This window comes from Colletotrichum chrysophilum (genome assembly GCF_026319265.1).
Source record: "Colletotrichum chrysophilum strain AFK26 chromosome Unknown scaffold_1, whole genome shotgun sequence".
Classification (NCBI taxonomy): Eukaryota; Fungi; Ascomycota; class Sordariomycetes; order Glomerellales; family Glomerellaceae; genus Colletotrichum; species Colletotrichum chrysophilum.
Genome location: NW_026517288.1, coordinates 998,960 through 1,023,718, shown reverse-complemented (window position 1 = coordinate 1,023,718; position 24,759 = coordinate 998,960). Strand labels below are relative to the sequence as shown.

The window sequence follows — 24,759 nt, the reverse complement described above, 5'->3', positions numbered from 1 at the left end:
CCGAGACCGATCGGGCGACTGGTGTAGCCCAGGGAAGAGGCGGTTCGTCCTGCGACCGCCCCCGTTTGTTCAATTTTGCTTCACTGTCCACACGTGCTCGCTCTGGGATTTGGAAGCGGCAAGCTCTAGCATATTTTGAAGCGGTTTGAGGCAAGAGAAAGGGAAAAAACGGCAGTCGCCGTGGGGTTCGTGTCTGTTGGACCTCCCGTGGGAACGGTGTTTGCATCCGTCAAGTGTCAGGATGCCGAGGCCTGCGGCGTGTGGAAGGCATGTTCCGGCCGTTGGGGAGTTTTGAGATGTAGGGAATCTCCTGCGAGGTCTGCGTGGGTTGCAGAGAGGTGCCGTCCGGTGCGGAGGCTGTAGACTGCGTGCGGCCGCGTGTGGGCTTTGCAGTGGCAGTGTGTTTGTGCCAGAGTAGGCGAAGTCTTTGCAGAGCGATGCTGCTGTGTTTTTGCCAGTGAAGGCTTGTCTTGCCAGAGTAGGCGGTTGTCTTTGCCAAAATCGGCGCATCTGTGCCAGAGTAGGCGGGTTCACCAGTGTAGGCGTGATGATCTGTCGAGGCGTTTTACCGTCCTCAATGCAGTTGCGCATCCGTCGCGTTGTGCAATGGATGGCTGTGAAAGGGTAAAGTCGAGGAGTCCAACCAAGCCGTTGCAGAATTTTATATCCCCATTGCGGCGGGGCCCGCGATACGGTGCTTGGTGGGCGCCCGCACGTGCCATACACACTGTGTGCGCGCCGAAAGCCAATTAACGCGTGGTCGCAGAGCAAAGCGTCCCGGCGCATCCATCGTCATCGACGTCCAACCCACGCTTCCCACCGAACCTCTGTCCCCGACTGCCAGACATAAACACAGCATATTTCCAAACAAACAGGAGCAAACAAAACATTAATTCACAATGGTAAACCACCTCCGGCCCGCTCCTGCACCCGCACAGCTAACTCTCCCCTTCCCAGCCCGCAAAGCGCAAAGCGCCAACGGCCGCCTCCGCCGACCCGCCACGCCCGCGCGCCTCAAAGCTCGCCAAGGAGCACAACATCTCGGCGCAAGAAGAGCGCGAGATCCGCGAGGCCTTCTCCCTCTTCGCGGAGCCGATGCGCGGTTACGGCAAGGAGGGCGTCATCCCGACGTCGGACGTGCGGTCGGCGCTCGTGGCGCTGGGGATCCCGCCGGCCTCGCGCGCCGAGCAGGCCGAGTTCGTCGAGATCCTGGACCCGGAGGGCGAGGGGTTCGTCGGGTACGAGCCCTTCTTCGCCATCTGCGCGCTCAAGTACCACCAGCGGGAGACCAGCGGGGCCGGCGGCGAGGAGAGGAGACGGGAGGTCGAGGAGGCGTTCCGGCTGTTCACCGGCGTGGGGAGCTCGAGCGGAGGGCGGGACGTGATTTCGCTGGCGGATTTGAAGAGGGTTGCTGGCGTGCTGAGGGAGGACGTCAAGGATGAGGTGTTGAGGGACATGATTCTCGAGGCCAACTGCGGCGCGGGGGTTGGGAGGGGCGTGAGGAGAGAGGAGTTTGAGGAGGTGATGCGCCGGGCTGGGGTCTGGCGGTGATGCTGAGGTGGTGTGCGCATTCGAGCGTTGTTCATTATACCCTGCGAGGTGTTTGGCGTTTGGCAAGGCAAGGCATGGCATGGCATGGCGATTTACCGTCTACAGGAGGTTCACGACGGCGGGCAGGACAGACTTCATTTCATCAAATTTCACGAATTGCAAAACAGGATGTACCAAGGTGAATACCGGATATAATAATGATTCTATCTGAACTCAGTGCAGCCCATGTGGTGTGGGGGTCGGGGTGTTCTTCCACCGCCCCCTGGTTGGTTCCATGCTCATAAAAAACGCCCTTGAAATATGCATATTCCGGCCTTTCCCTTGGTTTTGCCATGCGTTGTGTGTGTGTGTCATGACCAGACGTTGGAAATATGGATTATTACATCCTCGTCTTATCCCAAGTCAAATACAAAACCCTCCCGTATGTGTGAGATGATGAGGTTGGATGGGTTGATGGTGTCCTCTCCGTAGCCTATTTGCTGGCCGGCTTCCTTTTGTGCAAGAATAGAACGAGAAAAACGCAGAGTAAAAAGAGAATCGTCGTAGCACGGCACGCCGCGCCTGCCGCATACGCTCTGTTCAGAACGGAGCAGAGTGAGGGACGGAAGCGGCGTACTAAGCCGTCGTGTCGGCGGCGGCAGCGGCTGCCTTCTCCTTCTCGGCGGCCGCCTTTTGCGAGTCAATGACGGCCTGGAGCTCAGGGGGCGCCTTGAAGCCCTGGTGGTCCTGGTGACGCTTGTAAAAGTAGTTGTCGGGCTTGGGGCGGAGCTCAGCGGGCAGCTCCTCCAGGACGCACTCGAGGATGGCGTCGATGGACTTTTGCTTGGAGCCGTCGCGGTGCCAGATGGAGATGAGGTGGGAGTTGAAGCGGACCGAGAGACCTACGCCGCAGATCTGGTCGTCTAAAGAAAGGCATTCCGTTAGCAATCCCGCAGTCTCTCCGTGTGTGTGAGCAGAGGCAAAGGAACTCACTGTCATCGAGGACGCTCTGCAGCTTCTCGCCAATGGCAAGCAGCTGCACACGGGTCCAGACGTCCGGGCCAATGTTCTTGGGGACGCGGAAGGTCCAGGCGCCACCGTTGATGTTGCGGCGGTCCTCCCAGATGGGCTTGAAGCCCTGCTTGAAGAGGTAAATGGACTCGCGCATCTTGATCTGGTCGACGGGGGTGTTGTTGTTGTACTTCCAAAAGTCCTGGACCGACTCGATCTGGGAGCCGAGCTGCTCCAGCTGCACCTTGTACTCCTCGTCATTGCTTGTCTTCTGGTCCTTGTTTTGCCTGCGAGAGAATGGTGTCAGTCAGGTGCTAGGACCTCGGCGAGGCTCAGGGGGGATGGTGTTGTTCGTTGCGGGGTTGAATGCGCAGCAGGAGAGCAAACACGCTGGAGGGAATCTGGGCAGGCTTACTTGTCAAAGTAGACGTTCCAGTAGTGTTGTGTCGGCAGCGGGCGCATGGCCTTCAGGAAGTTGCGCTTCGCATCGTCACGCTGGTCGGCCGGGGAGCTGACGCTGGGCGAGTTGGGGTCGGTAGTGCTCTGGGACAGGCCCGAGAGGCCACGGGTGAAGAGCGCGGGTCTGGTAGCCATGGTCGCGGTCGATACGAGGGGTATAGAAGAACGCAAAGAAGGACGAAGGGCAGAACGACAGACTGAGAGTGACAAGAGGTGTCAAGAACGTGAAATGTCGGGCTCAGGAATAAGCTGTCGGCTCGTACGTTGTGGCCGGCTGCAGCAAGACCTAGCACCTGGTCGGGGATCGGGGATCGGGGGTCGGGTGGACGTGGCCGAGAGAGAGAGAGAGAGAGGGAGCCGTTTGGCTTGCTGTTCGTTCGTTGGCTCGGTGGTCTGCGGCAGTGCCTAATGTAGCAACGAGGGGCAGAAGTGGGCAGCCCCGTGTGGCTCTTTAGTGGAGGGACTGGGGGGTTGGACGACGTGGGCTTATTGCTGTCGTTGCTGATGGTGCTGTTGGTCGCTTTTGACGGCGGGGTCTGCGTTGCGGTACGGGAAAAGAGGCGTCGTGGGCTGTTGGTTTTCACCAATGAACAGCGACCAAAGTCTTGAGTGGTTGGTTTGGCGGATTCAAGGGACGGTAGCAGGAGCAATCGAGGGGTGGCGTATTCTCGAGTATTCAGAGATGAATCTCGGCGATGGCAAGAAATCCACACAATATGCCCTTGTTGCTTCACAGCTGCTGACGCTTTATTTTCCTCCAATGTCGGCCGGGCTCAATTCAATTCGGGCACGGGACGAGATAAGAACGAAACCGTAAACCGGAAAGGAACCCTTTCAAAAGAGACAGGTTGAGTGAGAGGAGGTCGGAAACAAGGGTTCAGCGGTTGACAGCAACGGCGGACGGCGACAAACAACAGGTTTCTGCAACTTCTGAATGACTCGACAGTCGGATCCAGGGAGCTTGGTGTCAAAGAGAGGTGAACAACACGACAAGGCGGCGACCGAGGGAGAGGCGGTAGAGAAAAGAAAGGGAACAAGAGGAAGAGAGAAAGCAGTAAGGTTGAGGGTAATAAGTATCACCAACAATTCGGTCCTCGTCTCTCGTCGTGGTCAGCAGCAGCAGCAGCGCCTCCCTCCAAACACAATCACCCCTACTCCTGCTCGTCTACAGTGCTGCACTTGTTCAGGTACCTCACCAAAGGAGACAGCAACCCGGAGGGAACACGACACAAGACGATACGGCGTCCAGGCGGCGAGGTACCTTTCCGCGGCCTCAGCTTAGCTTTCAGGTACCGTACCTGACCTCCCCTCTGGATGTTAGGGGAGTTTGTCTCGAGATTGGACAGGGAGCATCGGAATCCGGTCGAGAGTCCTCTGATCTGAGGTCTGAAGCGCAACAGAGCAGGGAACCTGGCAGTTAATTGGCGAGTGACACCGGAAGGGGAAGTCGAGGGACCGGGGACCAGGCACAAGAGGAGGGGACCTGGAACCTGGATCTCATCTTTGCGACCGTGATACCGTCCCGAATGGAACTTGGGACTTGGGATCACCAGCAACGACGAATAGGGGCCCTGCCGGCGCGACACCCACTGCTGGTGCTGTCTGTTACTGGTGCTGCTGCTGCTTGCCTGGCCTTGCCATCAGCCGTTCCTGCCGCTACGCGCGTAATAAGTGGCAGCAGCCAGCAGCAATAGAGTACGCCGGTCATGACCCTAGGGTGACATTCCGTGGGCCGTCCGTCCCGAGTTTGGAGACGTGCGTTGGTCAGTGCTGGAACTGACGCTAGAGTCAACTGGTACCGAAAGCGGCGTCAACGGCGAGCAACAGCGAGAGATAGATAGACACACAAGACTCAGCACACAGAGAGGACACACAAGACACAGGATACAGAGACACAGACAGAGACAGGGCAGAGCCAAGGTAGAGAGAGAAGCTTGGTGGGAACATCTTACCGGCCTGAAACATCGAGCCGCATTTGCGGCCAGTAATAAGACGTTGCGACGAGGGGGGAGGGGAACGGGGGGGCTGCCGCGGGAGTGGGAGCAAAGACCGGATGTTCAGGTTCGAGAAGCTTGCTGCTTGCTACGGCACAGCGATGGACGACGGCTGCTGTCCCTGACTTCCTGCTCAATGTTCGCTGTTCCCCCCTCTGAGGCAATGGCGTGCCCACGACAAGGTGCCTATTCGTCAGGTACCTTGCGCACCGGCGACAGGGACATGGGCCAAGGCATGTGCCGTGCCGTGGAAATGCAGGGTTCACCGGCACCCGCCCCAGAGAGCGACGAGTTTAAGTGCACCGTAGCGAATTGATACGGATGCCGTGCGAACGTCTCCTCTCCCCTCAATCATCCCGATATGAATTAAGGAGGCAGGCACTCGACTGTTAAGGTATGATGTGCATCTGAGCCGACGTAAGCTGGAGCTTTTCATATTCGTCTTCGTTCGGACAATCCGTTCGATGGCCCCAAGGGTCTGGAACCGGGCCTCTGCGCTCGAGTTGCAAGTCATGTCAGTCAGTACCAAGCACTACGCACTACGCAGTAACCTCGCTCAGGTAACGTCCTCAGAGATTGACTTTCCAACGTCACCCAGACGCAGATGCACCCATGAAATCAATTGAGTTGTCTGCGGAAGTACACTCAGCTTCGCCCTCTCAGCAGCTTCGGAACCCTCTGCGAGCTTTCCACTGGAAGAAGAAAGGAAGGACCGAAATACCGAAGAGACAAAAACCATCCGGCCATAGTCTCAGATGCCCATTCGTTCGCTCCCCCGACTTGAGTCTGCCCCGGCATCGAAGCCACCGCGCAAAGTAAAGACTAACTTGAGATGAATCTCAGGGGCCCAGATCGAACCTCTCTTCGATTTTGCCTTTTGCCCACCAGGCATGATGTGCAGGAAGTTCTCCCGGCCGCGGGTGCTCACCTCGCCCTGGGTGCCCGGTCCAAACCTCGCCCGTCCAGACAATCGGTTTCCCCCCGCCCATTGGACTGAACTAACTAATTGACCCCCATTGCCAAACGGTTACATGGTCTCAGACACGTACCAACGCTGTCCTTTGCGCCCGGCTGTTGCGAAGCGGAACCGGCGAGCAGTCACTTCTCTGTAATAGACGGGCTGGTGACAGGTTGCAGGTCACCACATCTGACAGACAGATCATTCGTTTGTCTTCTTCCCGTGGGTCCCCTTCGAGACAACGACGCGCGCGCAACGTTAAACGACTTGAAGCGTTTGCCAAGCACCGCTCCTCTGCAACTATACAACCCAATACGCCCATTCTCAAACTGTACGAACTCAAGATCTTTAACGCACAAGAGATAACTCCATCCAATGTCCAAAGAGTCCAAACCCAATCTCCACACATAGAGACAGACCACACAACAGGCATGAATGGGCTCTAGCGCTTCCGCGTCAGAGACTGCCGCCAGATAAACGACTCTACTCGTCCACAGAGTCCACATCTGCTCTCCACGAATGTCAATCCAGTCAGTGAACGGGATGTTGTGCAGACTACGGTTGTAATTGCGTAAGTGATAGGCACGTCTCGCTCGTCCCGTCAAAGTTTCGATTCGCCGCCGTTGCACCCGTTGCCGCCGGATGGCGCAAGAACCACGTCAGAACAAATCATAGTTCGAGACAAACGCTCTTCCGTCGTCTCTTCCAAAAAGCCTCCTTCCCGGGGAGGGGGAGTTCACACGTTCGTTCCCAGCCAACCCTAACAGCGGGATCCCTTCCAGAACGCCCTTCTTTCTCGCCGAGCTCGCCCCTTTCAAACCGTACCTGAGCTACAGGCCGTCGGGACGGGGATGTCCCCATCACGCCGGGCCCGGCCGCTAACCATGCCAATCGGCCCTGACAGCACGTATATCGTCCACCTTGTTCCATGTTGCCCATCTTGAGGCACCGTCTGGATGGATACCTAGTTTGAGATCACGTCGGTGTGAGAGGGAGGACAGGAGCCAGAGGGGAGAGAGAAGACCCGCCCACTTCCCTACGGAATGACAGCCCGGCTGGCTTTGCTTCACGCGTTTCGATCATGACGTATCCATGGAACTTTGTTATCTACATACATTTGGGAGGGCATTTCTACTTGTCCCATACTACGTTATCCTATCCTACGTTATCCTAATTCGTCTCTCTCATGCCGTGCTAACCTAACATACGGGCTCGTGCATGTGCGAAACGACTGTCGTCCATAACAGCCCTGTACCCTGAATCGAAGACTCCCTAAACACCATGCTGTTATCATCGTGATTTTGACACCACACGCACATATACCAATAGCCGCACTTGTTCGTAATTCTCCTTCTTGTCTCCTTACGCATTCAGCGCACCTGCCAATACGTCGCCAACCCATCGCTCCTTGTCGTCTCCGATTTTCCGTCTGAACATGCCCAAGTCGCTCAGCAGGCTGCGCATATAATCCTGCATGTCGTTGGCATTGTCCTCAATGACATCTGAGTCGTAAGCCGTATCGTCCGAGTCGTCGTATAATGACTCGCCGTCCTCGGCATTCTCCTTATCCTCCTGCCCCGCCTTGGCCTCTTCAGTCTCGTGTTCCTCTTCAGTTGCCGGCTTGACGGTGACGGCGGGGATGGGGTTCTTGAGACTGTCGAGTGCCAACTTGAGATGCAGGCGGAGGGCTTCATTTTCCGTCTGCAAGCTCCGGATCTTTCCCTCTGCGACGAGGCTGCGCTCCTCCATCATGCGCTGCATGGTCACCACGCGGTTCTGGTACTCCTCGAGCTTCTCTTCTTGGTCCATATTGTCCTTCTCGCGCCGGCGCGACTCCGATACAGACAACTGGAGAACGCGGATCTCCTCCGCCATGGCAGTGATCTGTGCATCACGCTCCGCCGACGAGATGTGGTCTTGATTGACAATAGCGCGGGTGCGAATACGTTTGGCCTGGTCCGCATAACGCAGAGTCGAGAGAGTCTCCTCGTAGTCCGACGGCGCGATACAGGCAACCATTGCCGTTTTACTGTTGCCTCCCAAAGAGTCCTTCAATAGCCACGTTAGGATCGAGTCTCTGTAAGGGACCACGTCCTTGCTCCGCTTTCTCGAGCCCGATTTGGCGTCCGCGAGCGCACCAATGACACGACCGAGAGTGGTCAGGGACTTGTTGATGTTGCTTCCCTCGCGGAGGCGCTGACCCGTCGCCTCTGTCGCTTTGGCGCGCTCACTGCCAGCCAGATCGACCAGTCGAATACGCGAGCTCCGTTCGGTCGTCTCGTCCGTCTCCATGTCATGGTGGATCTGCTTGAGCATAATGGTGAAGACGGCGTGACTACGACTACTGGTGTCGTTCATCCTGGTGCTGGCCACGGTTCTTGATCTATCTCCCGCAGTCATGTATCGCAAGATCTCGTTAAGATTGCGCACCGGCACCTCGGTCAGGTCCTTGATGTATGGCCCATCCGTTGGCGACTCTCTGATCTTGAGATAGTACGGCGGCTGGTTGGGCACGACAGGCACGAGAAGGTCGCGCACGTGCTCGTTGTAGACCTCAAAGTACGATACTCTGACGTTGTAGGAGATGTTGGGTGTTTCGTTCTGCGCGGCCTCGATTCGCTCGAAGAGATCCTCGCACGTTCGAGGAATCAAGCCCGGCTGGTCTGGTGTGCCCATCATCGTGTAACTCTTGCCTGAACCCGTCTGGCCGTAGGCAAAGATGCAAGTGTGGTAGCCCTCAAAGTTGTGGTCGAGGAACTCCTCGCCCAAGCTGTTGTAGACGTCCGACTGGTGCGCATAGTGTTTGTCGTTGAGATCGTGACTCCAGAACGAGCTATCAAAGGTGAACGTCTTTTCTTCAATAATCTTCCTCGACTTCGCCTTGGCGTTCGCTGGGTCGCTGTCGTTCGGCACCAGCAGCGTCGTCTGCTGGGTGACGGGGTCCATCTCCACCAGGCACTCAGCGCCGCGTTCAATCTCTATGCGCATCTGTCAGTCTACATCTCGTTTCACGTCGTATGGGTACTCGTACCTCTGGGCAGAAACGCCCGAACTCGGACGACGACCCGGACATTGCCCCCGTCCATCTTGACGGGCGCATCGTGCGACCGCAAGGACGGGGTGGAGGCAGACGAGTGAAGCTGAGGCATCTCGAAAACCGCCGAGGGCATCAATCGAGGGTCGAGAGAGAGTCCACGCAAGGTGGTGGTAATTTCATCGAGAATCGCGCGGTAACGTTGACGATGTGTCGCCCACATCCCAAGACGAGGCGGTCGGGCTTGTTTACTTTGTTGCCCAATTGGGAGGTAACGTGGTGGGGCCGAGTTGCCGGGGCAGTGGCGCCACACTTGCTGTGTTTGTGCGCCTAAGCTGACACCCCTGCTGGCTGGCGACTGCTCTGCTTCAGGTTTCCAGTTGATGAGGCAAAAGAAAGGTGTTTCTAATTGCACAGAAAGGATGCATGGAAGGATGTTCGTGTTTGAAGGTCGATGTGCCGGAAAAGAATGACAGCTGTGTGTCGACGCAAAGTTGAAAGAGGCGGTTGTCACTGTGCTCTGCCGAGTAAACAATCGTGGCTTCAGGTGCACGCGCAAACGAAAATGTCTAAACGTTCTATGCTTCTAGTGATGGTGTCAAAGTAACTAACGCCTTGCGCCACGCCGTCCAATCTTGCCCTGGTCTCTTGCGATCGTCTTGGCCCTGCCTAGCAGCTCTGGTGTCTTCCTTTGCCGGCCTAATTCCATTCCACAACCCGCTGCTCACCTCTGCGTTGCTTATTCTACCAAAGGGGCTTTCATCGTCTTACGGCCGTCTCAGCCCCTTTCCAAGAAGCTCACTTCCCACCTCTGAGATCATTTTCTCGTTAGGAAACTGCTTCTTCTTGGCGAGAACCGCATCTTCTGCGTCCATCGTCCTGAGCAAATCAGACACCTCACTGTCTGATGGCGTGCAATAGACCAGGTTGCCCAGAGCAAGCAACATGCCCTGCAAGGCCTCTGGCGACTTTTCTTCCTGGCCTATGGCCTCCAATACTGACGCTGCCAGCTCCACGGAGTCGCCTTCGGGTAAAACGTCGCCTGTCTTCTCTCGTCTTGCTTTGTTGCTAGCTAATGCCAGGTTGAACATCAAGGAGGATGCAGAAACACGGATGTTATTGTGACTGTCGTCCAGAAAGCTCGAAGATATCAACTGAATGATTGGCGCTCTGAGACCCTCGTTGCGAAGGATCTCTTCGGGGTAGAGTGGCGTGGAAAAAAAGTTGCACGCCATCTGCAGCGTCACAAGACGCAATGCGTAAGGGCAGTCGCTGTGAGAGTTGACAAAGTTCAAAATGGCTAGGACTGTCTGGTGATCCTTCTCCTCGGCAAAGTAGCCGCTGAATCTTGCGTCGACTAGAGCGCATCTGAGAAGATCAACCACGGGGAAGAGTACCTCAGTCGGCAGTGAATGAATGGACTGCCTCAGGAACTCTGCAAACTGGCTCAGATTTGGCAGAGTCGCAGCTGCCGGGCCTTGCTTTTCACGGGCTTCAATGAATTGTTTGACTCCTTGCACAGCAGGATCCGTTGCTGTTGCTCCCATCTTTGCGAGTAGCTTCTCCAAAGGTGGTACTTTGGAGTAAAGCACTGGCCGCCCATTCGGGTTGGAAAAGCTCGGTAGGTTTAGGGACTCGTGGGGATGACGGGGGAAAACCATTTGCAACAAGAGTTGGATGTTGCCCCGAAGCGCAGCCGGGTCTGCCCCTGCCCACTCATTCTCCTTCTCTCCGTGCAGGTAAGTGACAAAAGTCGGCGTCGCTCGTGGGTAGTTCTTATCCGGCAAAGGAGTAAGCTGGGCTACGTCAACCTTGATGAAAACTGCCTTGTTACCGGCTTCCGCTGAGAGCTCGTCAAAGGTTGGGGCGATGGCCCTGCAAGGAGGACATGTTGCCGAGGTGAAGAGGACAACCGCACAGGTCTTCTTTGCAGACTCGAGAGCAGCGTCGAGCTCCTGCGAACTGTTGACTACCCTGACGTTGGCTTGGGGCCTGGTTGGTTGCGGTGCTGAGCTGTGTCCATTGGCGGTGTTGCCATTCTGAATGCCAAGAATCGAACCGTTTTGCCTGTTTGAAGTCATGGCCTGGGTCAGTTGGGGCATGAGCATTCTCCCAAACGGCGAGCTGAGAACGGCATCCGGCATTTTGATAATGTGCTCGGGGATGCCTTTTCCAAGCAGAAACTGGGCGAAGGAATCCGAGAAGTTGTTGCAGTTGTGCCTCCACAAGTCATAGGCCTGTGGACGAGTTAGAGGGATTTTGCATCTGGTTTCCGCGCTGCGCACTTGCCTCAATTGTAAATATTGGCCTGAGAGAGTCCAGGAACTCTTCAATCACCTCCATTGGCAGTTCTGTGCGGCCAAGGAAAATTCGTTCCATCGGCTGGCCCAGGTGAGAGGTCCCTGGAGTGATGTCGACGATGCCGCCATCGTAAACGTATTCTCGACCATTGAGCTGGATTGAGGTGTGGTAGATTGCATCAAGGTGGAATCCTAGCATGCCCTGGGACATTTGCCGGGCAAGTCCTCTGGACAGGTCGTACGTCAAGAGATGCACGTCCATGTCGGTGATAGGTGCAAGTCAAAAGCAAGGGGCAACTGTGTCTTGGTAGATACGAAGTGGAAGGAGGCTAGGCCGTTGGTAGAGCTGAGGAAAATCGAGTTGATGGGAATCAGACAGTTGCCGCACAATCTAGAGAGCTGGCCTTGCGATAAAACCTTTTGATGCTCAATATACCCTCTTGTAACGGGAGGCAACAGAGCATTCGTAGTCATGAACGAGAAGCTTCCAAGACTCAGCGTCGGATCCGGTGAGACGGGCGCCACGTGTGGCTTGACCAGATGTCCTCGGCATCTTATCGCACGTCCAATGAAAGTGCTTACCTAACAGCGTTCAACCCTCCCCATGCCATGAATGGAGACAACAGGCCCCGGCGGAGTTTATCAGTGGGAGACGATGGAAGTCGGGGGGCGAGGAGGTGGCACAGGGCAATTAGGGGCACCTCAGCAGGGAATGATAGGCCCCACCCCCTGAGCGCGGAGCCATTAAGAGTGACGCGAGATGGTCGTTGCAGCACTTTAGTGGCTTCGCGTCGTCCCCGCTGCCGCACCCAAGATTAGCAAACTGTCAGATTTAGCAGGGATTCTCTTGATTTTTTGATGACTTCCAAGCAAACCACACCTAACGAAAATCTGCTCGAGGCCACAGTACGGAGTACCGACTGCGAGAGGAGTACCGACGTACTTTTTAGCTACCTAGGTAATTTGCTATCTTGCATCCATCCCCCCTTGAAGCCCCCTACATATACGAAACTTCGTACTCGACACATCCATCTTCGTCCATCTGTTGGTGTTGTACGACCGTCCGCTCATTTTTCCTTCGGCCGCACGCACCTGCTGCTTTTTGCCTTCGAGTCGCCGTGCTCCCTTCGACATCGGTCTACGGTTTGGTTCAGTCCACTCCTTTGTCCTCCTACACAACGGCGACGTGCCTCGCATGCGTCCCCTTGTGTTCCCCTAAGCCACCCTTCTTGCCTCCGACGACACGCGACCAATGCGAAGAACATCTGTGTCGCTGCCGACCAAGCAACCCGCCCGAGATCCTCACGAGAAACCCGGTCGATTTGCACCTGCTCGAAAAACTGGTCTGTTTGCCAGCTTAGGAGATATGTCCCAAGCACAGAAGACCCGCTGGATGCGGACGGGCGCCATCGCCTTCTTCGTCGTCTTTCTCTTCTGGTACCTGTCTCCTAGAGGAGTCAATGTTCGCAGTCCTGGAGGTGCGCGATGCTTAAACTCCTGCGATAGAGCGATGCTAACACCTATCTTGCAGTCTCGACCGGTGGCGGTGGCCAAGTCCCGGCTGATGCCTCTTACGGCACTGAAAAGTGCTCTGTCTCCAGCTCCAAGTCGAAGCCCATTGTCCAATATGTCCTGATGATCGACGCCGGCAGCACGGGATCCCGAATCCACGTCTACAAGTTCAACAACTGCGGCGCCACTCCCGAGCTCGAGCATGAGGAGTTCAAGATGACTGAGAAGTCTGTCGGCGGCCTGAGCAAGTATAAGGATGATCCCGAGGCCGCGGCCAAGACTCTCGATGCCTTGATGGAGGTTGCCATGCAGACCGTCCCCGACAAGCTCAAGTCCTGCAGCCCTGTCGCAGTGAAGGCGACTGCTGGTCTCCGTATGGTCGGCCCTGAGAACGCTCAAAAGATTCTCGACACCGTTCGCAACCACCTCGAGACCAATTACCCCTTCCCCGTTGTTGGAAAAGAGGACAACGGTGTTGCCATCATGGATGGTGCCGATGAGGGTGTCTACGCCTGGATCACCACCAACTACCTTCTGGGCAAGATTGGCGGTCCCGACAAGAGCCCCACCGCTGCCGTCTTCGATCTCGGCGGTGGCTCGACTCAGATTGTGTTCGAGCCCACCTTTAAGGGAGCGCCGGAGGGCGGTATGCCCGAGAAGCTTGCTGAGGGCGACCACAAGTACGACCTCAAGTTCGGCGGACAGCAGTTCGAGCTGTACCAGCACTCCCATCTTGGATACGGCCTGATGAGCGCCCGTAAGGCCGTTCACAAGACCTTGGTCAACGAGATGTTTGAGAGCAAGAAGACCGATGACAGCTGGGTGAAGCAGCCCATTGTTCACCCCTGCATTGCTCCCGGCATGGTCAAGGAGGTTGAGGTTGAGCTGGACGAGGGACACCCTCTTGGAAAGGCCGTCACCTTCAACTTCACCGGTCCTTCCCAAGCCGCCCCCGCGCAGTGCCGCAACCTCGCCGAGAAGATCCTCAAGAAGGAAGAGTCCTGCAAGCTCGCTCCTTGCTCCTTCAACGGCGTCCACCAGCCTACCCTTGCCAAGACCTTCGCTCGCGAGGATGTCTACATTTTCTCCTACTTCTACGACCGCACCAAGCCTCTCGGTATGCCTGACTCTTTTACTCTTCGCGAGATGCACGATCTGGCCAACTCCGTTTGTGGCGGCGAGAAGGCCTGGGATGTGTTCTCCAGCGTCCCTGGCGCTCTCAAGGAGCTCCAGGACCGCCCCGAGCACTGCCTCGACCTCAACTTCATGATGGCCCTCCTCCACACTGGCTACGAGATGCCCATTGACCGTGAGGTCAAGATCGCCAAGAAGATCAAGGGCAACGAATTGGGTTGGTGCCTTGGTGCTAGGTAAGTGACTTCTATCTACAAGTAACAGGCATTGCAGACGCTAATACTTTATTTTATAGCTTGCCCCTCCTTTCTCCCGGCTCAGGCTGGAAGTGCAGAGTTGATCAGGTCAACTAAAGCCTCAAATTCTCGCACAACAGGACTGCACAAGCCTCCCCTGGTGTTGGCTGGCTTGTAGCATTATAGATTTTTAATTCCACGACAGAACCGGGAATGTTCGATTACGAGTTGTACAGGAGTGTCATGAAGGTCATATGGCGGGTGCAGGAACATGCATCAATACACAGACCCAAAAGGCGGGCGTTTCATGTCTTGTATGGTTTCCATGGGCATTAAGGATTACAGGCTTGTTCGGACGTGACCACTTTAGAATAAAGTCGCTCACTGGATATCTTTTAAGCTTCCATCAAAGCGGTGCCGCAACCATGCCCAGCACGTCCTCAATCACGTCCTCGGGGCCCACGCCTTCGAGAATGGATTCAATGGCTTCCAGCTGGCTTCCCCACTGCATACTGCGTTCCTGTCGCGGATGCGCTATGCGTATTCGGTGCAAGTAGACTTTCCTAACGGCCAGATGAACCAATGCGGGTGTGACAAAATCGAGCCGGTGTAGCGGAGCCAGGCATTTAAGCAACTGCTCCAAGTGCTTCGTCGCGGTTGGCTCGATGCCGCCGGCAACTGCGCGATGCATTCGTAGGTATGAGACTACATTCATTAGGTAGCGCAAGACATCAACATCGATCTGGACATCTCGACTGCTCTTGGCGATGGCCGCAACATCCTGCAGCCGTCAGCATATGCCCAGGCACTTTGCACACGTAGAAACTTACGCCTTCACGGAAAAGAGGGTTTTCGCTGACTGCGGGCAAATCACCGTTGATGCTTTTCTTGAGCACGCTCTCGGTACTCGCCGTCTCGGCCCCATCAGCAGCGTCGTAGGCGTCGTCGAGATTGGGGAAACCGTCGTCCGGATCATGCCAGTGAGCAATGAAGAGGTAGTCGTTCAGGTGAAGCGTGACGTGAGCCTGACCACCGCTTTCGGCGCCCAGGGCGGCGATGAACAGAAACTGCTTCGGGGCCGTCTGGACGGAAGTGCGTGTGAAGATACGGCGGGTGCGGAGGAGCTCAAGAACCTGGATCTGAACGGCTCTTGGGGCGCGGTCAAGGTTCTGAGCTACAATCACATTGGCGATGGAGGAGCCACCGATGCCCTGGCCGGTCGGGCTGGTTGCCGTGACGGAGGTCAGGGGGGAGATACCTGCGCGAGAAAAGTAGGAATCATTGCGGGTTCGTAAAGGCGAGCCTGATCTGGGTGCTGCTAGAGACTGCTGCGTGAGGATCGACGATGCAAAGTCCTCCAGTGAGGTTTGCGGAGTACAATCCACTACGGCGCATTTCAGACCGAAGGTCTTTGTTGCGATCTAAAACCAGTGTGAGATGTGGACCTCGTGAGTGGGAGAGAGATGGATGGTTGGGCTCACCAGCTGTAGCTCCTCGACAAGCTCGTCGAGGGCAGCGGGAGGCGTGCTGACGATGCAGTGTTCTCGATTGACCAGGCACAGCAGGGCGGCCAGCTCCAAGTCGCTCAGGCCGTGGACCTTGTCCAGGAGGCCGTCTTCATCCGCCATCAGGATCTCGTTAAGTGTTGGTCGACAGTCCCATCAGCTCATCCTGGGCCACGCATATACTTGGTACACTTGCGGAGTGCTCGTCCACGATATACATGTGGTGTGAGGCGGTGACGGACGTTCTTCGCAAGTCGCTAAGACGTCCCGGAGCTACTAAAGGGAAGCCCAGTCGCATGGACCGTCACTGAGAACCATGATAAAGGTGTGGCGTAGGCGTCATGCGGCCCGGCTAGGTGCCTTACCTAAGCGCCGTGCCCAAGTCATTCAATGCACCTTACCGGCCAACCACCTGGGCAGCCAACAGTGAGTGTCACAGCATGTCTAGGCGGGCTCCAGCGCCTTGGAGCACCGTCACTTGGCGTTCCTCCAGGTGCCTGCCCGTCATTTACGTCAGCCAGCTGGCACATCAACAGCACCATGTGCTCCTTTTCCTGGTTAGACCCAGTCCCCCAAGCAGCTCTTTGATAGGCTGAAACCTGCAAATGTGACGGGAGCTCTCAGTACCGCCTGCTTCCCTGTCAACCTCCACCATCACTTCCGTCTATCGATCATCGACCTGCACTCTACACCAACCAACCACCCCTGACGCACGACACCGATCCGTTTTCGACCACTTCGACATTTGAACCGATTCCTGACCCAGTCGCGACGCAGGATACAACTACCATCGCGCATCCGAAGGCCCGCCGACGCCCGACTTTGCCATTTACCATACATAGCGGACCCGACGCACCAGATCCACGATGTCATCGAGAAAGAAGGTCCTTCTCAAGGTGGGCTTTATCGGCGGCCCCAAATACACGTGCGGCATAATTGATCGTTTCTGTGTTGCAGGTCATTATCCTTGGCGATAGCGGTGTCGGCAAGACGAGTTTGATGAACCAATATGTATGTTTTCTTGCTGCGCTGTCTGGCGGCCCGACCGGTGGTAGCCTAGAGTACTGATTTGGCTATTTCTACCTTTTAGGTCAACAAGAAGTTTAGTGCAAGCTACAAGGCCACGATCGGCGCCGACTTCCTGACCCGCGAGGTCCTCGTCGATGACCGGCAGGTGACGATGCAGGTGGGTAACGCCGCGAACACGTCGCCGATGGAAATAACGAACGCGTTGCTGACGGACGATAGCTCTGGGACACTGCGGGACAGGAGCGCTTCCAGTCGCTGGGTGTCGCCTTCTACCGCGGAGCTGACTGCTGCGTGCTCGTCTACGACGTCAACAACTCCAAGAGCTTCGATGCTCTGGACAGCTGGAGGGACGAGTTCCTGATCCAGGCTTCTCCCCGTGACCCCGACAACTTTCCATTCGTCAGTATCTTGAAGTGCTAGAGGGATAGGACATGGACGCTGATAAGAGATTAGGTCGTCCTTGGAAACAAGATTGATGTTGAGGAGAGCAAGAGAGTTGTAAGTTTTGGTGTCACCTGCGGCTACCTGACGACAAAGCTTACCATTTGATTAGATCTCGACCAAGCGTGCGATGACCTTCTGCCAGTCTAAGGGCGGGATTCCCTACTTCGAGACCAGTGCGAAGGAGGCTATCAACGTCGAGCAGGCTTTTGAAGGTTGGTTGCCTCTTGCCAAGGTGAACTCTTAGAGATGCTAACATTGCTCACCAGTCATTGCACGAAATGCTCTTGCTCAGGAGGAGTCGGAAGAGTTCAGCGGGGATTACCAGGATGTCATCAACATTCCCATTGAGAACCCCCGGGACGGCTGCGCCTGCTAAGCAGATTCTTGGTTGAGCAGACGGCCGACGTTGAGCGAGCAGAGCATCCGGGCGGAACACATTTATGGGACCCGTTGTACTCGCATTCATGTTTAGTCCACGGCCCTTCACATATCCATCTTGGCCGTTGGTTTGATGTAGCATATCATGCACTGGTGTGAATGGTGTTTAGAGGTTTCTTTTTTAGTTTGAATTCACGGGATTATTCGTAGGATACCAAAGATTGCACAACTTGCCTTTAGTTGAAGTCCCATGACGTCTTGCCCATTAATGACATGCTGAGCCGATTCGGTGATTGATGCCACAGTTCCGGCCTACACGGACGGCCGACACCTTAGTTCAAGAGATTTTGTCCAAGAAACGCCGGCCCGAGCTGACGGATCATGCTGCCGTTTCTCAGCAGACTCCGCTCAGAAGACTGGAGCCATCGCTGCGACTAAATGTAAAAGTTGGTGAGCCGGCACCAAATCCGACCTGGCGCCGGCTGCAGATTGCGCGGCGCCGTTCTTGGCTTTGTTCAGCGGCAGCAAGCCCGTCAGCCCAGCAACTCAGTAAGATGCCTGGTGTTTGGTAAACAGGCGTAAGAAAGTTGTTCGCAGGGCCATATTTGAAGTAAAGAACGCGGAGGGAGGCTGAGACGTAGTGGCACGCGATCGCCCTATCGTCTATTGGTCGCCGGTATTTGGGACGAATACAGGGGCTACTGTCCGTGCAGTTGAAACTCTCCAACCTTGAAGAAACAACCCTTTGAACAACAACTGACACGAATCCCTTAAAATAAACCCACGTCGTCGGATATTTGGACGACGCGCGCGACCCCGACGGAGCTCGTCGGCTTACCTTGTGGACTCCAGTGTCGCACGCGGTCCAGCGACTTGTTTCCCGAAGCAACTGCCAACGTTGTCTACTTCGCCATTGGGGAGGACCCAAGACACACAAACCCGGAAGCAGTCAAGTCAACAGAACGGCATAATCGTGCCGACTGCATGCGCCGAGTCACCGACGACGGGACCAACGCCCGATATTGAACAAGCTTAATTCTGCGATTCACAATTCGATTTTGTCGTGGTCAAATGCCTGCGCCCCAGACCAGATTAGACTGCAAGACGGCCGACGATCCCTCCTGATCTCCTCCCTCTCTTCCTTACGATCGCGAAACCGCCCTTCCCCCGACCGACGAGATGGCGCCCAGCGAGCCTATGTTGCCCGCTGCGATAGCGCCCGATCATGCACGAGATACCCGGAGATCATTCTCCAGCGCGGACCGGATGAGCCAATCCGTCGCGTCTACGAATAGGTCGAGGTCGACAGTGCGGTCCTCAGGATTGCAGGCGAAATTGGGACTGGCAGGCGTTGCAAGACGGACGTTGGGTATTTCATTACTGTTGGTAACGGTGTTATTATGGACGATATCCAACTTTCTTGCATCGGTGAGGCTTCCTTTCCTCCCTTGCAATCTTTGGCGGTGAGCATCTGGCTGACGGCTGACTTCTGACAGTACATCTTTTCGGACCATTCCTACGACAAACCCTTCTTCGTGGTGTATATGAACACTTCGGTCTTTGCAGTCTCCCTAGTACCTATGCTGGTCAAGTTCGTCATGCGTCACGGCATCGAGGGCCTGCGGCGCGAGGCGATGGTGGTATGGAACGAGCATAAACACGGTAAGGGAGGCCTTAAGGCGGAGGGAGACGAAGAGGACGCGGTGGCGGGCGAGCGGCTGCTGGTCGACGACGAGCCGAGCCTGGAGGCGGAAGGTTACGAGCCTAAGGTCGAGCGCATGAGCTTCCGGGAGACGGCCATCATCAGCCTCGAGTTCTGCATGCTGTGGTTCTTTGCGAACTACCTGGCATCCGCGTGCCTGGAGTACACGAGCGTAGGGAGCGTCACTATTCTGAACTCCACGAGCAGTGTCTGGACTCTCGTGTTCTGTGCGCTGATGCGGGTGGAGGGATTCACAATTCGCAAGTTCATTGGAGTGTTGGCGTCGTTGACGGGCATTGTCCTCATCTCGACCGTGGACCTCTCCGGCTCGAGTGACGAGAACCGCGGGTCGTTCCCGCACAAGACGACGTCGCAGATTGCGATTGGCGACTCCATGGCTTTTGTTAGCGCCATCATCTATGGCCTCTACGTCACCGTCATGAAGGTGAGGGTCGGTAACGAGGATAGGGTCAACATGCCGCTCTTCTTTGGCTTGGTGGGCCTATTCAACTTGGTGTTCCTGTGGCCGGTGTTCTTCATCCTGCACTTCACCGGCATGGAACCGGTACGTGCCCCGTCTAACCGAATATCTACGCAGTTCTGACAGTGTCACAGTTTCAACTTCCGCCGACAGGCAAAATCTGGGCCATTGTCATTGGCAACTCTCTGTCTTCCTTCATCAGCGACATGTCGTGGGCGTATGCCATGCTGCTCACTACGCCTTTGGTGGTGACGGTTGGTCTGTCTCTGACGATTCCTTTGTCGCTCATCGGCGAGATGATCCAGTACTCGCAATACTCCAGCTGGGTATACTGGGTTGGTGCGGCAGTCGTTCTCATCTCCTTCTTATTCATCAATCACGAGAGCAAAGAAGACGAGTCGGGTGATAAGGGCCCCCAGGCAGGATCCAGGGGGGCACAGTTATAGAAATATTTGTCAATGCTAATTAGGAGGCACGAGCAAGGCCGCCGTGTAGAGCCCTAGGCGGCACCACTATGCATAGACAAGGCGTTAGGCGGGCGTATGCCAGGATCAGGTTACCTCCTGGAACGCTGATACGAGCACGATACCAAGTATCTGCTCTTTTTGGTTGATAATTCAATTACTTTGCATCGCGTATGTTCCATAAGGACTGTCAGGTGAGCCGGATCGAAAGTGAGCGGCACATTTAAGCAGCTTGGCACTCCCAGCTACACGCTTGTCTTGCTGCAATCCGTCTTGGCATCCACTAATACCACGCAGCGCGCCATCCAACGGAAGACTCGGGGGAGCTTCACACGATGAGCAGTGGGCATCTGCAAGTCGCGCAGCGGGGAGAACACGAGGAGCGCTTCGGGTCATTGGCTGCCCGAGGGCGAGCGAGATTATTGACACACCAGTTGGTACAGGAAGGAGAAGAGGGCACAGCCGAGGGCGGGACGGCCTGCATGAGACGGGATTTCTGAGAATTCCATGGTCCGGTTTTCCAAAAGACGATGTTTGCTCCTTTCGGGGTGTGATCGACAGGAAAGGAGCCGCGCAACCGGATTCGCCTCCCTTGGCCTGTGGTCCTCCGTGCTGGTGTTTTTTTTCTGTCGTCAACTCCACCAAAGGCGAAGGTTTGCTGGGCTCCCCCCTGCGCTGATAAAGTTGCGGGAACGCTGAAAGTATGTTGTGTTTAAGCCTTTCGAGTGTTATTTACGTGGTAGCACGGTTGTAACGGGGGCAGACAGATCTGTGCTGGTGACGATGGAGACTGCGCTGAAGGTCAGCGACCTTCTTGAGCACGGGCTTGAGAGGTTCCTTCTGGGGAAGTGCAGCTTGAAGATAGGACCGATCAGTGTGGACGATGCTGGGCAGAAGCAGTGGCTTGACAACCGTGGGTGATGGCCTGCCAAAAAGCCGATCGATGGGGGAGAGTCTTCCTTCTGCAGAGGGGGCGCTACTTTTAGGTGAGGTCTCGGGTCTCGTTTCTTCCTTGGGGCTGTCTCTCCCAGCTTCCAGGTTCTCTGGGCAAGCCACGCCACAGGGCCATTCTTTGCCCGCCGTGTCCAGCGTGTTTTGCTGTGTCTTCCAGTGCAGCGGCGCAGAGTCGCAGTGGCACAAAGTTCCAGAGAGGCCCAGGCCGATGGGAAAAAGTGGCCCTACGGGGCGAGACCGCGCACAATGGCACCTCTCAAGACCCCTGAACCTGAACTTGAACCTGAACATGTCGGGTCGGCCATCCGCTGTCGCTGTCACTTTCCAGGCCCCCCTCGCCATTCCCCCGCTCTCCTCTCTCAGTGTCCCCGTCCCCCTCTTCAAGGTTTCCCTGGGCGTGGATCCTCGTCAGTTTGCTCACTCACTCCACGCGCGCGCATGTTGTCGCCTCTTCCCAAATTTGTTCTTTTCTTTTCTGATCCTCAAGTCGTCGAATGGTCAGTGTGCGATCAGCAGTGAGTGATCGAGTTCGCCCCCCGAGCGGATCGGGGGCTCTCCAGAATGTGGCAGTGAAGTCGTTGGTCATGGACCCCGTCCCGTCTTTGGGAGCTGGTCTGAAGCGGGAGTGGCCCACGGGAGCTAAACTATGGCCGTAAAGAAAGTCGACGAGACCTTTGTGGCTCCGTCAACTTGGGAATAGCACTTCCGCCAGACAAGAGAGACATGAGCGCACTTTTGTTCCTCGACAAGCCAGCACAAACAAACATCTGAATCACCTCGACCGAAATCGCTGGATATTCTGCCCGCCCACGTCTGCTCCACGGTTTAGGCGCACAACTCAACGTGAGCGCAAGGTAGCCTCATGCTTCCTGCCATACCAGCGCTAGCTCCTTTTCCAACCCCGTTGGCCCTGTTCCTGTCCGGTTTCTTTTTGGGACACTATTTCTTTCCTCCCCTTGTCAAATACGCATGTGGAATATCCCGGTGTATTCCCCTGTAAACCCGGCGCAGAAACAGACGCCAGGCCGAGAGAGTCCTGGTCCCATCTCGCGCGCATCGCATCGGGCCCCGGGTGACCTTTCTCTACCTTAACCCCGAGAATCCAGAACCTCTCACTTTTGTTCTCTCTCTTGCTGCCTTCACTCTTTCCCTCACCCGTACTTTCTCTTGGCACCATCGCTGCCTCCTTTTCTCTGAGCTACCTACTTTCGTTTTTACTGGCCCGTCGGTCTCGAGCTTTTCCATGCCTTGGCGGGAGCGAACAAGACAAGAGGCAACCTGATCACTGGACCGCACCGTCTGCCAAGGATCGACGCTACGGCTGCCGCTTCCAGTTGGTTTCTCATCCACGTCTGTTCCCTTCGCTCCCTCTGTCTTGTTTTCTTGCATTACACCTCCAAGTCACCCAGAGCAGTAAGGAGCGGCGAGGACCAAGTCTTCTAGGACTACCATTGGCCTGCCTTTATCCAAAGCAAGCCACATCCTCTGTCGTTGAACCACCACAATACCAACCGCTCTCCTTCGATACCTACACCTCTTCGAAATCAAAACATTTGTTACTTTTCCTGGCAACAACCTGTCTTCCCGAGAAGATATTACCTGGCGTTGTAAGAGGACGACGTCGTACTTCTCGAGACCGATCTGCACACCTACAACCTACGCTACCAATCTGCAACCCACACGCTTCCTATAAGTTATCGTCCAACGCCGCAACTCCTCCACCGGGGGCTTTGTTACAAAAAAGCGCCACGGCGACGCCGTGATTATGGCTCCAACATCCGCGCCGCCGGCCGAAGAAATCCAACGTCCCCTGGCCGAGTCCATCGCCGCCGCAACTCGCTCCGTCCACGCGAAGCTTAACAAGCTGATCATCGCCCGCCTTCCGCTGGCGATCCCTCCCCTTTCTGCCGACCCCTCCATCTACGTGTCTGGCCTCCTTCATATTGCACCTATCTACATCGCTTTCGAATCAGTATGGAAAGACATTGTGGATTCCGTTCCGGTAGAGTCACGAGATGGAAGCAACGTGCTCGACGACTTACTTCGTGTTCCCCACGACCAACCCGGGTCGATACATAATGTCGACGCCACTAGAAACATGCGTTCGGTATTGAAGTCTCTTTACTTACCAGAGCTCATGCGTTCTGATCGGTTGCGGTCAGACATTGGCTTCCTGACTGGGTGGTTCCCTGAGATGGTAGACGAACAGCTGAAGACAGTCTCTAGCTCGGGGCGTCTCGCCGAGTTCACAAGGCATGCAAAGCGCACCATCGAGAAGAAGCCCCACACCGTGCTCTCGTACTCCTATATCCTGTTCATGGCACTATTCGCTGGTGGAAGGTTCATCAGGGCCACGCTCGAGTCTGCAGGCTCTGACTTTTGGGAGCAAGTGCCATCGCCGATTCCGCCTCTCGGAACGATTTGTCAACCACGGCAACCAAAGGAGATCGATCCACTTGGAGCCATTCCTACAAGACCTATTGATCTTTTGCGAGGCGAGCCTGGAACGCTGGAAATTGGGGCAAAGCATGCGCGGCACACGCTTCCACTGAGCTTCTTTCACTTCGCTACTGTTCTCGACGGGGAGGATCTCAAAAAGGAGTTTAAGAAACGCCTTGCAGAATCCGAGGCACAGTTTACGCCGCGGGAAAGGCACGACATCATTCAAGAGGCCATTTGCATCTTTGACAACATGCTGCTTCTCGTCAGCCAACTGGATAACGTGTGCGATACAAACTTGGATGATGTGGCTGGCATGGGTTCCTGGGCACCACTTGGCTCTGGTCACCGTCTGCGTGACAGCGTGGTGGTGGCCCGCGAGAGAAAAACGCAGGCATCTGAAAGAGAGTCGGGGGATGGCGAAAGGTCGAACACTTGGCTTTGCAAGCACGCAAGACAGCAAAAGTCCGAAATGGGAGAGATCTCTGGCGCAGGCAACTTGGAGGGCTATGCGCCAGCCGGTTGTCCAGCGTCTGGATCTATGAAGTTCGATGCGAAGCTACCGATTCCTGACAGGATAGGCACCGGCAATACGCCCTCGATATACGGTGCGGCTACTTCACAATTGCCCATGGCCAAATCTTTAACCGGCTCACGTTCGTCTACGGCTCTACTTTCTAACATTGTTCTTGTGGCGGTACTAGCGACGATTGTGGGCATATATTTCTTTGCTACGAGACCTGTAGATAAGGGCTTACCGGTGGAGGGTGATGAGATGGCACTATGACGATGCATTGCATGACGAGCTTGGCGTTCAGGAGCGTTTTTATTCAGGATGCCACATGGGATAGATATACGATACCCCCTAGTTGCTTTCTGGAGTTTTGGTCTGGCGGGTTTTCGTCAGACATGTGTGAACGGCAGATGGGTAGAGCAGATCCAGATAGTCAGGCGCCAGATGAGCACCGGTGACGAATCAAGTATCCTCATGTCCTACGTATTCGCGTATTTCGTAGAGCGTATACATCATCTCACCACACACGACTTCCAAGACACCGGGGTATTTGAAGAAGTCTCGTTCATTAGCCAGCAAGCACCCTAGGTGGACAAGTGGCCCAGCGGTCAGGACAAGCGCGATGGGCGGCGCCCTGGTGACTACGGTCCTCCCGTGGGAGCTTGAGGGTTCGAGTTGATC

At 55.7% G+C, this 24,759-nt stretch overlaps 9 protein-coding genes across 9 annotated transcripts; 5 read left to right on the top strand and 4 right to left on the bottom strand.

The window, feature by feature from the left end:
- Positions 1-899: 899 nt before the first annotated feature.
- Positions 900-1,551, top strand: COL26b_000272 (uncharacterized protein; the record flags this gene model as incomplete). Its single annotated transcript, XM_053173242.1, has 2 exons — positions 900-902; positions 958-1,551. 2 exons carry the CDS (start codon positions 900-902, stop codon positions 1,549-1,551), a joined length of 597 nt encoding a protein of 198 aa, XP_053042948.1.
- Positions 1,552-2,166: 615 nt separating this feature from the next.
- COL26b_000271 (uncharacterized protein) lies at positions 2,167-3,135 on the bottom strand (the record flags this gene model as incomplete). Its single annotated transcript, XM_053173241.1, has 3 exons — positions 2,167-2,453; positions 2,524-2,828; positions 2,957-3,135. 3 exons carry the CDS (start codon positions 3,133-3,135, stop codon positions 2,167-2,169), a joined length of 771 nt encoding a protein of 256 aa, XP_053042947.1.
- Positions 3,136-7,314: 4,179 nt separating this feature from the next.
- Positions 7,315-9,038, bottom strand: COL26b_000270 (uncharacterized protein; the record flags this gene model as incomplete). Its single annotated transcript, XM_053173240.1, has 2 exons — positions 7,315-8,930; positions 8,984-9,038. The coding sequence occupies 2 exons, from the start codon at positions 9,036-9,038 to the stop codon at positions 7,315-7,317; spliced, it is 1,671 nt and encodes a 556-aa protein (XP_053042946.1).
- A 715-nt stretch (positions 9,039-9,753) lies between these two features.
- COL26b_000269 (uncharacterized protein) lies at positions 9,754-11,548 on the bottom strand (the record flags this gene model as incomplete). Its single annotated transcript, XM_053173239.1, has 2 exons — positions 9,754-11,223; positions 11,324-11,548. 2 exons carry the CDS (start codon positions 11,546-11,548, stop codon positions 9,754-9,756), a joined length of 1,695 nt encoding a protein of 564 aa, XP_053042945.1.
- A 1,104-nt stretch (positions 11,549-12,652) lies between these two features.
- GDA1 (Guanosine-diphosphatase) lies at positions 12,653-14,285 on the top strand (the record flags this gene model as incomplete). Its single annotated transcript, XM_053173238.1, has 3 exons — positions 12,653-12,764; positions 12,818-14,168; positions 14,228-14,285. 3 exons carry the CDS (start codon positions 12,653-12,655, stop codon positions 14,283-14,285), a joined length of 1,521 nt encoding a protein of 506 aa, XP_053042944.1.
- A 289-nt stretch (positions 14,286-14,574) lies between these two features.
- COL26b_000267 (uncharacterized protein) lies at positions 14,575-15,796 on the bottom strand (the record flags this gene model as incomplete). Its single annotated transcript, XM_053173237.1, has 3 exons — positions 14,575-14,949; positions 14,999-15,589; positions 15,650-15,796. 3 exons carry the CDS (start codon positions 15,794-15,796, stop codon positions 14,575-14,577), a joined length of 1,113 nt encoding a protein of 370 aa, XP_053042943.1.
- Positions 15,797-16,539: 743 nt separating this feature from the next.
- Positions 16,540-17,522, top strand: COL26b_000266 (uncharacterized protein; the record flags this gene model as incomplete). The annotated part of the gene is made up of 7 exons (XM_053173236.1): positions 16,540-16,569; positions 16,631-16,684; positions 16,764-16,859; positions 16,922-17,101; positions 17,156-17,200; positions 17,256-17,358; positions 17,413-17,522. The coding sequence occupies 7 exons, from the start codon at positions 16,540-16,542 to the stop codon at positions 17,520-17,522; spliced, it is 618 nt and encodes a 205-aa protein (XP_053042942.1).
- A 1,582-nt stretch (positions 17,523-19,104) lies between these two features.
- Positions 19,105-20,153, top strand: COL26b_000265 (uncharacterized protein; the record flags this gene model as incomplete). Its single annotated transcript, XM_053173235.1, has 2 exons — positions 19,105-19,791; positions 19,842-20,153. The coding sequence occupies 2 exons, from the start codon at positions 19,105-19,107 to the stop codon at positions 20,151-20,153; spliced, it is 999 nt and encodes a 332-aa protein (XP_053042941.1).
- A 2,737-nt stretch (positions 20,154-22,890) lies between these two features.
- Positions 22,891-24,351, top strand: COL26b_000264 (uncharacterized protein; the record flags this gene model as incomplete). Its single annotated transcript, XM_053173234.1, has 2 exons — positions 22,891-24,220; positions 24,311-24,351. 2 exons carry the CDS (start codon positions 22,891-22,893, stop codon positions 24,349-24,351), a joined length of 1,371 nt encoding a protein of 456 aa, XP_053042940.1.
- Between the last annotated feature and the right edge of the window lie 408 nt (positions 24,352-24,759).